Here is a 17,428-nt window from a genome sequence, read left to right on the forward strand (position 1 = left end):
CTGTCAAGTAGAGTCAAGCACTGGTGGCTCATGCCTGTAATCCTAGTTACTCTGGAGGCTGAGATCTGAGCATTGGGGTTCAAAATGAACCTGGGCAGTAAAATCTGTGAGATGTGGAGTTGTGCTGCAAGTAGTAGAGCATTAGCTTTGAGTGAAAAAACTGAGGGACAGGGCCCAGACCCTGAGTTCAAGTCCTAGGACTGGCAAAAAAAGTATAAGAACTTTACACAAATGTGTAAAAACTTAGTTCTCAGTGATTCAGGGGATCCAAATTGGTTACCCTCATTACCCTGGAAATGCATAATGAGAAGGTAAAAAATACAATTTGTTTTTCCTGATCATTTTGAAAACAAAGGTCCCAAATTCCCATTTCATACTGAAGGAATGTAAGATTACTTAGATAATAATGGAGACTTGGAAAAAATTACATTGTGAAGTAAGCCCGGCCCAAAGAAACATAGGTCCCATGGTTTCCCTTATTTGCAATAACTAGTATATGTCTGAGACAAGCAGAAATAGTTAGACAAGTTGATGTTAGGCGAAATGAACCCCAAGATAAGGACTCAAATTGTTTTTCTTTCTTGCTATTGTTTCTAACATATTTATAAGATGATTTCTTTGTTGCTTTGTATGTCCCTTCCCCATGGTATAACTCCTGTCTTCATTGTATTTGATGTTGGTATAATTTGTGGAGGGGAAGGGAAAAAACAAATTGTTTAAATGGGGATACAAGTGGACCCATTGCAAGAATGAGATGTGCAAGACGTTATGTCGAAAAATGAACTTTACAACTTTGGCAGGGGGAGAGGAGATGGGAGGGCAGGGATGGTAAGGGGAAACAAAGGAGGAGGCAACAATGCTTGATAAGAAATGATAAGAAATGTACTCATTACCTTGCTCATGTAATTGTAACCCCTCTCACAATAAAAACATTAATATTAAAAAAGATAATAATGGAATTTTCCCTATTCAAGCCTTATCAAGTCAAAGAAACAAAACCATAACAAGATTACACATAAAGAAACAATATAAAGGACTTGCCTAAAATAAAAAAAGATCTGATCCTATTCATAAAATCATCTGTACTGTGGGAGGAGAGCATTCTCATTGATAATAATGTAAATCAAAGTGGCTGGAGGTGTGGCTCAAGTGAGAGAGTGCCTGCCCAGCAAACTCAAGACCCTGAGTTCAAATCCCAGTACATACACTGCTTTGTTACATGGCAAACACAATTTCAATACATATTAATACAACATTAAGAAAAGTGAGGGAAGGAGTGGGTTGGGAACGGTTAGATGAGAATGTTGAAAGGGTAACATTGATCAAGATGCAGTGTTTATAAGCTGCTTTGTTGAATGGCAGCTCCTTTGTAAAGCTACATAAAGATAATAAAAGACATTTAATTTTAAAAGAATGCAAATCAAATACAACTTTTCTTAGTGGCAATTTGTCAATATCTACCAAAAGGCATACCCTTTGGCCTGGAAAGTCTTCTTCAGGAAATTGATCTTATAGATGCTCTTTATATGTGTGCTAATAACATATGCACAAATTATTTACTGAAGCATTATTTATGTTAGCAAGAACAAGGGAAAATAAACTTTCATCCAAGACAGGCTGTTGTAATAAATTAGAGTACACTCAGGAAATAGAATCCCTTGCAACCTTTTAAAAAGAGAGTGAGAAAGGTCACTGCTCCCCAAGTCATATTAAGTGAAATAATCTCCAATTTAAAGTAAGCTCCAAAGAAATTCCATGTTTATAGTGTGTGTATATTTATATAGGCATAGAAAAATGAGAAAATCTGGAATGATATACACCTAACACGAGGGAGTGTTTTGCTTTAGTTGTGAATGGGGTGAATACTTGTTTGTTTGTTTGTTTTTTGCTTTTATTTTATAGTGTTTGAATTTTACACTTTATAATTACAAAAATCAAGAACAGGCAAAATGAACCCCAAGATAATGATTCAAATGTTTTTTTTCTTTCTTGCGATTGTTTCTAACATATTTAAAATATGATTTTTTTGTTGCTTTGTATGTCCCTCCCCCATGGTATAACCCCTGTTTTCACTGTATTTGATGTCGGTATAATTTGTGGAGGGGAAGGGAAAAAACAAATTGTTTAAATGGGGATACAGGTGGACCCATTGCAACAATGAGATGTACAAGGGATGGGAAAGGGAAACAAAGGAGGAGGCAACAATGCTTTATAAGACTCATTACCTTACCCATGTAATTGTAAGCCCTCTGTATAGTATTTTCACAATAAAAAAAATCAAGAACATATGAAGTTCTTAAATGGTGGAACTTGGAGCTTTGGGAACGTTTTTTTCTTTCCCGCACTTGATCCATAAATGTACAAGAGATTCAGCTCTATTAATTTGCTCTTGAGTCACATCATTTGCTTGAGTCTTTCTGATGAAGTATAAGAACATGCCATTGAAGGACTCACAATGAAAGTCTCATTATTTTGGTATTCTCAGCCCCACTGATCCTGGGCATTGTCTAGATGAGGGCCCTAGAGATTTCAGACATGTCTATGTCATCCCAGGAGCTCCAGCCATGTAGACTTGGCCTCACAGAACCCATCCCCGTAGACATGGGAACCACAGACCCTGGTCACTTAAACTCTGTTCCCACAACCCTCAGCAGTAAAGACACCAGCTGCATACAAACCAGCTCCCCCAAGCCCTAGCTGCATAGGATACCAAAACTCTTAGAATCAGATGAGCTGTCCAAGAGACTTAAGTTTATGAAAAGAAAAGCAATGGATGACTTGTATATCTGGTTCACAGGTATATACTTTTTTCTTGTTGGTCATGGGGCTTAAACTCAAGGCCTTGGCACTGTCCCTGAGTTCTTTTGTGCAAGGCTAGCGCTCTTCCATTTTGAGACACAGTGCCACTTCTGGGTTTTTTGGTAGTTTATTGGAGATGAGTCTCCCAGACTCTCCTGCCCTGGCTGGCTTTGAATTGCGATTCTCAGATTTCTGTCTCTTGAGTAGCTAGAATTACAGGCATGAGCCACTGATGCCCGGCTAACTCACACTTTTGGATTGTGTATTCTGTAGCTTATTGAAAAGAACCTCAGATTTCGAGTCAGAAGTACTGTATTGAAAAACTGGTGACATTATTGACTATGACTTAGATAAATCAATCACCACTGGTAGACAACTAATGACCCCATACTTTTATCTATATCACAATGTTATTTAGAAAATAAAAATGAGATAACATATATGAAAGTATGTTGAAATCTCTAAAGTGCTGTGCAGATTATATTATCATTACATTTCAGCACCTGCAGTGGAAAAGATATTTACAATTAGTTAAATTAGCTTCTCCTATATTATTACAAAGGACATGCCCTCCATTACTCAAAGACTCTCATGGCAACTTATTTTAGAGGATACAACTTTAAGAAAGTCTCTGGTTCAGAATTTGACATGATTCACTGGGCACTGGTGGCTCACGCCTGTAATCCTTGCTACTCAGGAAGCTGAGATCTGAGGATTTCAGTTCAAAGCCAACCCAGGCAGGAAAATCCTAGAGATTCTTACCTCCAATAAACTACTCTGAAAAAGCCAAAAGTAGTGCTGTGGCTCAAGTGGTTGAGTGGCTAGCTTTGAGCAAAAGAAGCCCAGGGATAACACCTAGGCCCAGACTTCAAGTCCCAGAACTGGCAAAAAAAAAAAAAAAAAAAAAGAATTTGACATTATTTATTTCTGTCACTGCATAGGAAGCAGTAGCAATGATCATTTTTATAATACTGGAAAATCCTTGGCAATAGGGAAATAACATACACATTCATCACTGAATATGACAATTTTTTGGTTTCTTAAAAATGGATGAAAAGCATAAACACTGATTTTGTTTTTAAAATTTCAGTTATCTACCTCATACTCTACCATGCCATCTTCGTATTTTTTGCCTGGACCTACTGGAAGTCTATCTTTACACTCCCACAGCAGCCCAACCAAAAGGTAAGACTATTGCTTACTTTACAAAGTCTAAGAACAGAGAAAATGAGGGACACCAATAAAGCCAGAAGAGGACAAAAAGAGGAACAAATAACCTTCCATTACAAAAGAAAGTGAAGGTGATCTTTTTTTCTTGAGGTCTTACTATCTTATCCAGGCTGGCTTCAAACTGAGACTCAACTGATTTTCCTACCTCAGTCTTCCCAAGTAGCTATGACCATAGTCACTATCATGCCTGGCCCAGGATAGGTAAAGGTGATAAGAAGACACTAAATTAATCTGATTACAAAAATGTATTTCTTTTAAACATCAAAAACACTATCAACTGCTGGCTATTACCAGCTCAAGCTTGGAATCCTAGCTACTTAGGAGTCTGAGACTTGGAGAATTAAGGTTTGAAGCCAGTCCAGGAAGAAAAGTCTTCAAGATTCTACCTTCAGAATAACCAGCAAAAAGCCAGCCAGGAGGCATAGCTCTGGTGGTAGAATGCCAAATAAGCAAGCAAGCTGAGCAAGTATAAGGTCCTGGGTACTGGCAAAAACCAAAAACAAAAAACTTGCCAAAACAAAAACCACTATCAAAATGAAAAGACCATTGAAAGAACAGAGAAAATATTTGCCATAAATACATTTGATATGTCAAGTGTTCAAATGTAGAAAGACTTCTTACAACTCAACAAAAAGAAACCAATTTAAAAACAGGGCAAAGACTTGAATAGACATTTCTCCTCCAAATAATATATACAAATGTCTAATAGTACATGAAAAGTTGCCTATTAGTCATTTAAAGAGATGCATATTAAGACTGTGATAAGATACAAGTTCACAACCACTAGGAAGGCCAAAATTGAGTGAATGAATGAAAGAACAAATGAATACTAACGAGTGTTGGTGAGGATGTAATGAAATCAGAATCCTCCTAAGTTGATCCTAGGTGTATTAATTAAATGTTACAGCTGGTGAGGAAAAAGCTGTGTAGTTTCTCATAAACTTAAATGTAGAGTTGCCAGGTGATTTCCTCAAAATAATTGAAATCATGTACTCAAGTAATTATGCACAATTGTTCACATCAGCATTAATCATTATACCTGAAAGATAAAAGCAACCCATGACCATCAATGAGGAAATATGGAGGAAGAAATGGAAGTCTGTACATACAGTGAAATATTATTTGGCCATGAAAAGGATGGATGAACCTTGAAAACATTATGCTAACTGAAAAACATCAAACACCAAATGCCACACCATTTTGATTACACTGTCATGAAATATTTAGAAAGGCAAATCCATACTTAAAATGTAGATTACTGGTTGGCAGTGTCTGAGCATAAGGAGCAATGGAGATTGCTTAATGAGTAGCATTTCCTCTTGGGGTGAGGAAATGTTCTAGAACTAGATAGTGGTGACATTTGTACCACATGTCACTCACTGTATTGTACACTGTGGACTGTACCCCTTAAAATGCAATGCGCTTTGCGACATGAATTTTAGCTTATTAAAAATACTGATTTCCTTCATATTATTTATGAAGCTTCTTGGCCAGTAGAATGAGTGGCTGAGTGATCGGGAATTTTACAAGCCTAAACTGAGGGAAATAATGACAGGACTTAGCCAAGTACTGCAAATATCTACTTGATACTATGCCTTTTTATCACTTTTACTTTGTAATATGTATGGGCAAGTACTTTAGGTCTATTTAAAATAGCCGCAATGTGAATTTCTCTAGCAAAAAGAAGATTCTAATCTATTGCCAATAGTTTCAGCCAAAATACATTTTATTGGCTCACTATGTTCTATTGCTCAATAAGGCTTGGTTACTGCCAGAAATAGTGCATCTATGATAGGGTTGTATTTCACACCAAAGACAACTTGTTGAATGATATTCATTCATCATAAGATATTCATCACATACAAGTAGAAACAGCTCTGCCTGCACCCTTCAAAAAATAGGTACAGTGTGCCATAAGGAAATTACATTCACAAAGACATCTCAAAAGTTAAAGTGCTACCACATGGTGCTACATTTAATTATCACAATTAAAAATTAAATTAAAAAATATGGTCTTGTGTTATTCAGTATAATTGTTCTTCTAAGAAAAAAAATAACTGAAGTTTTTTATATTAACTTACATTTAGTTACCGTTTTTTTTGTGTGTGTGTGTGTGTGTGTGTGTGTGCCAATACAGTGGCTTGAACTCAGTATCTGAACATTATCCTCAACATTAGCTTTTTTGCTCAAGGTTAACACTCTGCCACTTGAGCCACAGCTCCACCTCCAGCTTTTTGATGGTTAGTTGGAGATAAGAGTCTCACCGTCTTTCCTAGCAAGTCTGACTTGGAACCACAATCCTCAGAACTCAGCCTTCTGAGTGAGTAGCTAGGATTACAGGCATGAGCCCCCAGGACCTGGCTTCTTTACCTTTTTAACAAAAGGCTTGTAGACATTTTACAAGAGAATATCCAAATGGTCAGTAATGGCATGACAAGGTGTTCAATGTTATTAGAAATCAGGAAAATTCTAACTAGCATCACCATAAGATTCTACTGCATGTTAACTAGAGAAATTAGAAAGATTGGCAGTATCAACTATTTTTAAATAACCTCCCTCTCCAAAATGGGAGTACAAAATAAAAGTTTAAATTACCTGCTATTATCTAGCACATTGACACCAATGTTGTGAGGTAGTCATTATTTTCTTTGTTTCACAAATTAAGCGTAAAAAGTGTCTAATTTTTCAGTGTTTTTTCCCCTAACTCTTAAGTAGTAAGGATGACATTTAAAGATAAGAATTTTGACCACAGACTCTTTTTCACCTTTGTCACTCTTTGGCATACATTAAAGGAAGTTTTCAAATTTGTATTACATTGGAAATCATTGGCCTGTCTTTGACAAGATTAGCAAACAAGGATCATAAGGGCTCAATAGCTATGAGTGTATGATCATATAAAAGGATATTTATCAATACTATTTTTTACAATAAAACATAAAAAGTGATATTTATCAAAATGAACTCCAAGAAATGGAGGCAAGAGGGATTTTTTTTTGTTGTTATTTTGTCTTTTGTTTTTGTTGTAATTTTCTGGCTTTTTTCTCTCCTTTGTCACTGTTTTTGATTTTTGTACTATTTGTCTTCTACATTTATCTGTTTGGGGAAAGTAAGGGGGACCACAAAGGGTGAACAAATGCAGCAGTGATATAAATGAGCTATACAACTTGTGGGTGGAGACAGGAGGGAAAAACTGGGAGAGAGAGAGGGAAGGGGTGACATTGTTCAAAAAAAAATGTACTCATTGCCTGACTTATGTAACTGTTACCCCTCTGTACATCGCCTTTACCATAACAATAAATACATTTGAAAAAATTATCTTTAAGTAGTTGTACAAAGGAGTTTCGATTCCGCATGTCAGTTTGTAAATACAATGCATCACGATCAATGTCATCCCTTCATCATTCTTCCCCATCTCTCCCAACCACACCCATCCTCTCAAGTTACCTGGTTCCATTTTCGCATGTGTACATTGAGTATTACCACGGTATTCTCTCACCCTTTCCCTCCCTTTGTGTCTGGCCTTCCTTCCCTTGACTTCACCCCTCCACTGGCCACACATATTCTAGCTTCCTGGTATTTATTTTGTTAAACTGGAAGTTAGTTGTTCAAAGATCTGATTTAGGTAGTTGTTTTCAATCATTTCTGTTAATCCTGAAAAATGAAGTGTTGCCTTATCACTTCTGCTTCCAGTTCCACTTGTCCTATACAGACAAGGAGCGCTATGAAAATGAAGAGAGACCCGAGGTCCAGAAACAGATGCTTATTGATATGGCCAAGAAGCTCCCAGTGTACACAAGAACTGGAAGTGGAGGTCAGTTTCTTGGAAGTCTCATATATATGTTTGTCTGTTGTGAGGCTTGAACTCTGGGCTTGGGCACTGTCCCTGAGCTCTTCAGCTCAAAGCTAGTGCTCTACCACTTGACCCACAGTGCCACTTCTGGTTTTTCTGGTGGTTAATTAGAGATAAGAGCCTCACAGACTTTCTTGCCTGGGCTGGCTTTGAACTGCGATCCTCATATCTCAGCCTCCTGAGTAGCTAGAATCACAGGTGTGAGCCACCAGCACCGGACACTGGAAGTCATCTAGGGAAAGCAATTCAGTAAAGATCTTAGAAATATTTAAGCCTTCTATCTTGTCAGGCAGGCCCTCTTTTTATCTTGTCTTCTGAAAACTACCATGGAATTTTTTTCCTCAACATTTTATTAAAATTTTTCAAACACACATAAAAGTTGAGGAGAACTATAATTAACTGTGATAATTCTACTGCTTACATTTTAGCATATTATTTTATTGTCTATCTGTTCATATTCCACCCTTCCACCCGTCTTTCCTCAAGCCATCTTATTTTTCTGATATATTTAAAAGCAAATAGCAGGGTGCTGGGAAGGTGGCTCAGTGGTAGAGTGCTTGCCTTGCATGCATGAGGCCCTGGGTTCGATTTCTCAGCACCACATAAACAGAAAAAGCCGGAAGTGGTGCTGTGACTCAAGTGGTGGAGCACTAGCCTTGAGTTGAAGAGCTGAGGGACAGCGTCCAGCCCCAGAGTTCAAGCCCACAACCAACCAAAAAAAAAAAGAAGCAAATAGCAGATGTCAGTACACATCCACCAAAATATGTTTCAGTTTTTGTGGGGGGTATAAAATTTGTATTCAAAACACACACACATTTTGAATGCACAACCCAATCTTTTATTTTTTAAATAAACTAATTTGTATAACCAAACACACTTCTATAACCCCTATAAACATTATCATTACCCCATAAATTTCCACCATACCCCTTCCCAATCAATCCTCATAAGCATAGACAACCACTATTTTGATTAGCTTTCCACTGTAGGACAATTCTATGAACTAAAAAGTATGTTCTGTGACTGGCTTCTTGTATTCAGTCTAATGTTTTTGAGATTTATCCCAGTTGTTGTATGTTTAATTGCTTATGTTGATGACCAGTATTACATCATATCAATGCATCAAGACTGAATCAGTTCACAGGGAAATAGACATTTGGATTGTTTCCAGTGCTTAACTAATATAAGATAATTTGCTATGAACATCCTTGTGCAAGTATTTAAACAAAGATATGCTTTCATTTTTCTTGGGAAAATACCTACTATAGAATTTTATCTTTACAATTTATCGTCATGACTGGAATGGTGTTTCCACAACCAGTTCTCCACCTTATAAATCTGAAAATCAAGGCTATTCTGTTAAGTCATCCTAATATTCCAAATAATTCAGAAGTTTGTGGGGCTTTGGAAAGTATACTGTCAGAGACTTATGTTCCATTATTGTAACAAATATTTTTTATGATTTTATTATTAAATATTTTATTAATTTTTATAAACATCATAAATAATGTAATATAATAATGTTATATAATCATACTATTATTTGTTAATATAGTATATTTATAAATAATTATGAATAATATTACTTATTATAAAATATTATGATGATACCAAATGACAAATGGAGGCTTTTTGATGTGATATAGGTAATAGATCATACTAAGAACTTAATGTTATAGCAGTGATATCAGAGCAACTATGAAAAATTCAATATGAATAAATCTCAAGGAGAATTTTGAAAAGCCTTAATAAACACTGTAATGTTTGTGGTTGGAAGTGACACATTGTCTGGGATACATTTTAAATGTTCAAATAAAAAAGCAAAGGAAAAAACAGAGGAAATAAAAAAGTGGCAATGTTGATAATTGGTGAAGCCAGTTCATGATGCATGGGATTATGTACTATTACCTCTACTTTTAGTGGATGTTTGAAAACTTCCCTAAAATTATTTTTAAGTGGTTATTGCAATTGAGGCATTCTGAGAATTGAGAATACAGAATTTGATAGAAATACCTATATAAGTTATTTAATTTCAGGCATTAGTAAACAAAATAATGTGATAGAGCAGAGGCTATGTGCTAGTAAATTTGGCTTAGAGATATGTTTATTTAATGTCTAATGTGTGTTTGTCTTTTTGTTATTGACATTATTTTATATCATATGTATGGGGTATGGCCTGGTAATCAAGACAGATGTACAGTGTGTAATATCAAATCAAGGAAATTAGCATTTCTGCCTCCTTAAACATTTATCATTTTTATGCTAGATACCTTCAAGCTCCTTAATTATAGTTCTTTTAAAAATAAGTTGTTAGATGGATGCTCACCTGACTGTATTGTAGAAAATCAGAATTTATCCCTCTGATGTGACTGTATTTTGCTACCTGACTTTCAGCAACCATTGTTCTCCTTATTTCTATGAAATTGACCTTTTCTAAACTCTTCATCATTTAAGCAAGAACATGAAGCATTTACCTTTTGGTGTATATCATATGTATATATATCCATTACCATAATGATCTCCATTTCCATCCATGTTGCCACAAATGATGGGATTTCATTATTTTTGTGGCTCAACAATAGTCTAGGGTGCGTATATACCATGTTTTTGTTATCAGTTCTTCAGTCCATGCGCACCTAGGGCTGATTCATAGCTTGGTTATAAATAGTACTGCTATAAACATAGGTGTGTAGATACCTTGATTATATGCTGACTTATACTCTTTTGTTTATATACCCAAGAATTGATCATATGGTAATTATGGGTTGTTGTTTTTTTTTTTGCCAGTCCTGGGGCTTGAACTTGGGGCCTGGGCACTGTGCCTGAACCTCTTTTGCTCAAAGATAGCACTCTACCACTTTGAGCCACAACTCCACTTTCAGCTCTTTGGTAATTTATTGGAGATGAGAATCTCATGGACTTTCCTGCCTGAGCTGTCTTCGAACCACGATCTTAAGACCTCAGCCTCCTGAGTAGCTAGGTTTATAGGCATGAGCCACCGGCACCCAGTGGTAGTTTTTCTTTTAGTTTCTTGAGGAATATCCATTCTGATTTCCATAGTGGCTGCACTAATTTATTTTCCCATCAGTAGTGTAAAAGCGTCACTTCCCCCTGTATCCTCACTGGCATATTTGTTTCTTTTCTTTTTTTAAATTTAATTTTATTGTCAAGGTGTTCTACAGAGGGGTTACAGTTACATACGTAAGATAATGAGTGCATTTCTTGTCGAACATTGTTACCCCCTCACCCCCTCCCAAGTTGTAAAGTTTATTTCCAACATATTGTCTTGTGAGTATTGCTTCTGACTGGAGCGAGATAGAATAGAATCTAAGTATTGATGTGTTTCCTTTATGACCAAAGATGTTGAACATGAACATTTCTCCATGTATCTAACAGCCATTTGTATTTCTTGAGGAATATCTGTTCAATTCACTTATCCATTTATTAATTGAAGTGTATATTCTTTTGGGGTTTAATTTTTTGAGCTCCTTGTATATACATATTCTTTTTTTTTTTTTTTTTTTGGTCTGTCATGGGGCTTGAACAGTGCCACTTCTATATACATATTCTTTATTCCTGCTTCAATCCCATGACCTGTTAAAAAATTTCTTGGCTCAATTCTTGTAGTTCATATGTATCTAGCAATTTACCCATTTCTTCTTGATTTTCTTTTCTTTTCCCTCCTTATTTTGGTATTGATACTGGGCTTGAACTCAGGGCTTCATATGCTCCTGCTTGGCTTTTTCACTCAAGGCTGGCATTCTACCACCTGAGCCACACCTCCACTTCCTCTTTCTTCTTCTTGATTTTCCAGTATTAAAATACAGGTTTTGAGAGTATTCCTTAGTGATCTTTGAATTTTATTAGCATTTCTTGTGATATCCCCTTTCTCATCTCTAATTTTATTGAACTGTGTCTCCTCCCTCTTTCTTTTGGTTTGTTTCATTGATTCTTCATAGCATTCTTTTAGTCTCCATTTCAGTAAGATTAGTCTCTGTCCTGATCTCTTATTGGTTTTGGGTTTGGCTTGTTCATGTTTTTCTGGGATCCTGAAGTTCATCATTATTCATTTGAGATCTTATTTTTTAATGTATGTGCTCATAGCTATAGACTTTCATCTTAGCACTGCTTTTGTTGTGCCCCAAAGCTCTAGTAAGTAGTATTTTCATTTTCATTTGATTCTAGGACTTTAAAAAGAGCTCTCTGTATTCCTTTGACAACTCACTGAACATTGAGCAGTATATTGTTCAGTCTCCATGTGTTTCAGTGTTTTCTGTAGTTTCCCTTGCTGTTAATTTCTAGTTTTTATTCCATAGTGGAATGATACCATACAGGAAGTTATTCCAATTTCTTGTAATTGTTAAGATTTGTGGTATGCCATAAAATATGATCTCTTTAGGAGAAAGTTCCATGGGCTGCTAAGAAGTATGTATATCCTGTGAATGTTGAATGGAATACTCTGTAGGTACCTGTAAGTCCACTTTCTCTATTGTATCATTTAAATCTGAAGTTCCTAGCTTGGTTCTTTTAGTCTGGATTTTTTTTGGTTAGAATGGGATAGCAAAGTGACCCATTATCCGTTTGTCATATTTCTTATGTTTTGACTTTGGTATTTGGGCATCCAAGGCCAAGTTATTGTTGGAAACGTTAATCACCATAGTCTTTTACTCGAAATGTTCTTAATATTTAGGCAGGATAGAATAATTTCACGAATGAAGTGCTATTCCTCACCACTGGACTAAGAGTATAGCCCAGTAGCTAGACTTGCTATTTGGGACTGTCACCCACTACTCATATAAAGAAAATTTTGCTTCAGTCTTTTATAGTTCCTAGTGTTTAGGTTGCTGCTATCTGTGAGCTTAGGATGGGGTTGGTCAAAAGTCAGTCATTTCATTTTGACGGTCTTGGGGCTTGAACTCAGGGCCTGGGTGCTGTCCTTGAGCTTTTTCTGCTCAAGGCTAGCAGTCCACCACCACTCTGAGCCACAGCACCACTTCCTCAAGGGTCATTTTGTCTGCTTGTAGACTGCTTTCAACTTTCGAAGCTTCCCTTCTTTTTGCACTAAGAGCTCTTGCTAGCTGCAAAAAGCTTTACACCTTGTGGGCTGAGCAGGCTGTAACTTGCTCTACAAACACTCTAGTTTTTTGTTCCTAGGAATATCCCTCAAATGTGTAAGAAAGTGTGGAGGGGGAGAAAAGAGGGATCTGAGGTTTACAGTGGCAGAGGAGAACTGGGGACCCGGGTTTGGGGGGTGGGCCTCAGACATTTCTGCCTGCTGATCTCTGTGTTTGCAAACCCTCCCTGCAGGAGGGAGGTGGCTGGGGAAAATCATCCATGGCTCAGAACTCTGTAAGTCTCTTACCTGGAAGCAAACAAGTAGGCAAGAGGCAGCTCCCAGTCTGGTTTCCATGCTTTTAGACTTCACTCAACAGTTCTTCACCCTGTATGAGGGAGGAGGCTGGGGAAATCCTATGAGTCACAGGACTCAGGTTCAGAACTCTCCAATCAGCAAGCATTCATAGCCAGGAGACCCAGTGCTTGGTCTCTGAGCACTCCTGTAGCCCTGGGATTGATGCTGTGTCCTCAGGGGATGGGACTCACACCTTACCAGGCAAGATGAGGCCACTAGCCACAGTGCCGAAGGTCTCTGCTACTATGTCAGACTTTCTCCCTCTCCATGACAACCTCTCATGGCCAGCGACCATGGCAGACACTCTGATCCATGATTGTTTCTTGTTTTCATGTCTTAGAGAAGCTCAATATCAAGCAAGAAAAGTCCCCTCTCGAGATGGTGCTGTACTATAATTTTCCCAAGCTAAGGGAAGTGGTGAAAGTCTTTTTATTCTCCTAGGCTAGCTTGCCATGTAGGAGCAGTCACTGTTACACCTAATCCTCACCCTGAGTTTAGTATTTACTGGAACTGCAGGCTTATCTCCAAAGTGGAATTGCCAGTTCTCTTGCCAGGAACATCTGGTTTACTTTTTGACTGTCTTCAGTTTCCCTTTCCCCTTGGGGAACTGGGGTTGGAGCTGCAACTCTTCTTTCTCTGTGTCTTTCTGTTTCTCCAAGCTTTGTAGCTGTTTGTCACCTCTCTTATGATTCCCAATGCTTCTCTCTGTTCAGAATATAGTCTGTCTTTTGTTACTGTGACTGTCCTCATTTGTGGAGTCTAAAGGAAGACATTTCTAATCCCACCCTCTCACCTTGTCTTCTCTACAAATTGTTATTCTAAGAACCACTGTCTTTACCAGAAAAGTTTTATTCACTGTGCACATTCTAACCTCTGGAGGCAGGAGATAAATGATGATTCCTTGTTTTCAGACAGGAAATTTAGAATAAAGATAAACTAAATGGTTTTTCTGACATCATTCAAGCAATTGCTTGTAGTTTTAAAAATACAACATCTGGGGCAGGGAATGTGGCTTAGTGGTAAAGTGCTTGTCTAGCATGCATGAGGCCCTAGGTTCGATTCCTTGGTACCACAAAAAATTAATAAAAATAAAAAGGAAAAATAACCATTAAGATTATTTTTTGAAAAGACATCTTATGGTTAGTTATCCAAATATGAAACTTTTCCTCTCACTTTCATCCCCTCCTCACCAAGACTTATCCAACAAGGGAAAAAAATACCTACCACAATTCTATATGATTGCCTTTTGTTTGTTAGCTTGATATGAGGTCAACTAGGTATAGTCATTGTATTGCAAGATATCCAGATAGATTAGTAAAATGTCAGATCTTACATTGATCCCTAACAAATACTAACCATTTTATTTTTCTTTAGCTGTACGATTCTGTGACCGGTGCCATCTGATCAAGCCAGATCGCTGCCACCACTGTTCTGTCTGTGCCATGTAAGTGACAGCTATATTTTCCCTAGGCTGAGCTTGGCCACTGATGGTTGCCTAGACAACAAAATGACTGATCCTAACATGTAACCATGCCTAGATAAGAGCATTTCTTTTCCATCCTAATGAGCACATGCCAAACACCTTCACGGGGATGATGAGGATTCAAGCTATTCTAAAGATAGAAAGAGAACTAAAACCACATTTAAAAAATAACCTTTTTTAGAACAGTTTTATGTATATAGATTTATTGTGTAGATAGTTCTCATCTATCCTAGACCTACGTTTCCCTATTATTAACACATTTCATTATTATTTTATGCTTGTTAACAATTAAACCAATATTGATATATTATTTTCAACTGAAATTATATTTATATATACCAAGGGGGCATAGCCAAAGTAGGAGAGTACCTGCCTAGCAAGCACAAAGCCTTGGGTTCAAATTCCAATATCCCCAAAACAATAACAAACCCCCAAAATGTCCTCAGTTTCCCTCAATGTCCTTTATCTGTTCTAGGATTCCAGGAGAGTACCTGCCTAACAAACACAAAGCCTTGGGTTCAAACTCCAATATCCCCAAAACAACAATAACAAACCCCCAAAATGTCCTCAGTTTCCCTCAATGTCCTTTATCTGTTCTAGGATTCCAGGAGAGTACCTGCCTAACAAGCACAAAGCCTTGGGCTCAAACTCCGATATCCCCAAAACAACAATAACAAACCCCCAAAATGTCCTCAGTTTCCCTCAATGTCCTTTATCTGTTCTAGGATTCCAGCCCAAATACATTATATTTAGTCTCCTTAGTTACTCTATGCTGTGACAGATTCTTCAGTTTTACTTGTTTTGGATGACCTTGACAGTTTTCAGGACAAAGGATTACGGTGTTTTATAGAATTTTCCTAAATTGAAATTTGTTTGACCATTTCTCATGATCATTAGACTGGGGTAATGTGATTACGAAAGGAAGACCATAGATATAAAGCTTCCATTCTCATTTAATCAAATCAACGGTATTGATAAACATGAGTTTTCACTGCAATAGTAATTTTGATCATCTGGCTGAGATATTGCTTCTCAGGTTTTTCCACTGTAAAATTATTCCACCCTTTCCTTTCTATGTTACAACCCTTGGAATGAAGTCACTATGCACAGCTCACACTGAAGGAATGGGAAGTTATATTCCTTCTCCTTGAAGATGAAATACCTGCATAAATTGTTTGAGATTCTTCTGAGCTAGAGGTGTGTCTCTTCTCTCCCATTTATTTATCCATTTACTTATAACAAGAGAAGAGCCATAGATAATCATTTTCTGTTTTGTTATGACCCAATACTACCTTATTTATTTTCTGACTCCAGTTATAGCTTTATTTTTTTTTCTTTTTGTGCTAGTACTAGAACTTGAACTCAGGGCCTTGAGCACTTGCTTGGCATTTTTTGCTCAAGGCTGGTGTTCAACCTCTTGAGCCACACCTCTACACCAGGGCTTTTCTGCCCTGGCTGGCTTTGAACCATGGCCCTCAGATCTCAGCCTCGTAAATATCTAAAATTACAGCTATGAGATACCAACACCTGACTATTCCCGCTTTTTAAATGATACTTCTTATATTAATATATCTAATATTCACAGAAGCTTTTCTTCTTGAGTTCCAGCTATATGTTGCCTGCCTTTAATGCAAACTCAGGCTATACCATGGCTTTTTTCCCTGAACTTTTAGTAAACTGAGTGCTGAACAAAACTAGAGGAGATACCTTGAACCTTTTCTCTACAGTAATACCCTCGAATTCCTTATCCTTCTTAAAGGTTGGACATCCAGGCATATAATTTGCTGCTAGCATAACCCTAAAATGTATCATGAGTGGCTTATCCTAAGGGTAACAAAGGATACAGTAGTTTGAGAGTTGCTGTCATAGAAATCTGTGAAAAGGTGTACTGGAACTATGTAAAAATATTGGTGAACCCTTGAGTGAAATTTTGAGGTGTTGCTTTGTGTCCATAGCCTCACTTACCACCCTGTATTTTGTCCCCTTTGTAGGTGTGTTTTAAAAATGGACCATCACTGCCCTTGGTATGTCCCTTTGATTCATTTCTCTCCTCTAAAAGGGTCAAAGTTGCTAAAGAGGCCCACTTTCCTAAGCATAGTTGCAACACATCTATTTCTGCCACCATAATTCACTGGGCTTTGTATCTATGTGGGGGACAGGGGAGGGGTAACATTTTAAAGCCAGAACAAATAGACCACTCAAGGTATGCTAGTGAATTCCTGAGGTCACAAAACTAATGGTTTCCTGTCCATTAGCTTTAGCAATTGAGCATGGTAATGATATCCAGCATAAGTATTTCTTCTGTTCGACATTACACAATTCAATTTTGTTTCTGGCTGGCTTGATTCTGAAATATTCTCCATTGCGAAATTCAGCAATTCTACAATTTTTATGTATCAGACCTTGGGACCTAGTGCAAAAATCAACCAATTCCAAAGAGAACATGCTACAACTATAGAAAGTTTAGTTGTAAGTTTTTAACAACTCAGAGCTAAGGTTTCTTAGGTGTGCCAGGGACCGGTTTGTGCTTTTAAATGAAAGGAAAAACAAGTGAGATATAAACTTGTTCTTCCAGTCTGTTCCTATTAAAGGACTTCTATCTTTGTTGGGTTTCTACGTGACACATAATGAAACAGCAGGAGTACTGTGCTTCCAT

The 17,428-nt window shown here is 37.2% G+C and overlaps 1 protein-coding gene across 2 annotated transcripts in view; it reads left to right on the top strand.

Annotated features, from left to right (window-relative positions):
- The window catches only part of Zdhhc15 (zinc finger DHHC-type palmitoyltransferase 15), a 101,266-nt gene that overhangs the window by 46,226 nt on the left and 37,612 nt on the right, over positions 1 to 17,428 (top strand). For both annotated transcript variants that reach the window (XM_070040179.1, XM_070040180.1), the window contains 4 exons: positions 3,890 to 3,984; positions 7,720 to 7,840; positions 14,664 to 14,733; positions 16,764 to 16,796. In XM_070040179.1, the coding sequence (XP_069896280.1) occupies positions 3,890 to 3,984; positions 7,720 to 7,840; positions 14,664 to 14,733; positions 16,764 to 16,796 (319 nt within the window). The remainder of the gene's footprint in view (positions 1 to 3,889; positions 3,985 to 7,719; positions 7,841 to 14,663; positions 14,734 to 16,763; positions 16,797 to 17,428) is intronic.

This window comes from Dipodomys merriami, unplaced genomic scaffold (assembly GCF_024711535.1).
Source record: "Dipodomys merriami isolate MVZ:Mamm:240054 unplaced genomic scaffold, mDipMer1.0.p SCAF_3, whole genome shotgun sequence".
Taxonomy (NCBI): Eukaryota; Metazoa; Chordata; class Mammalia; order Rodentia; family Heteromyidae; genus Dipodomys; species Dipodomys merriami.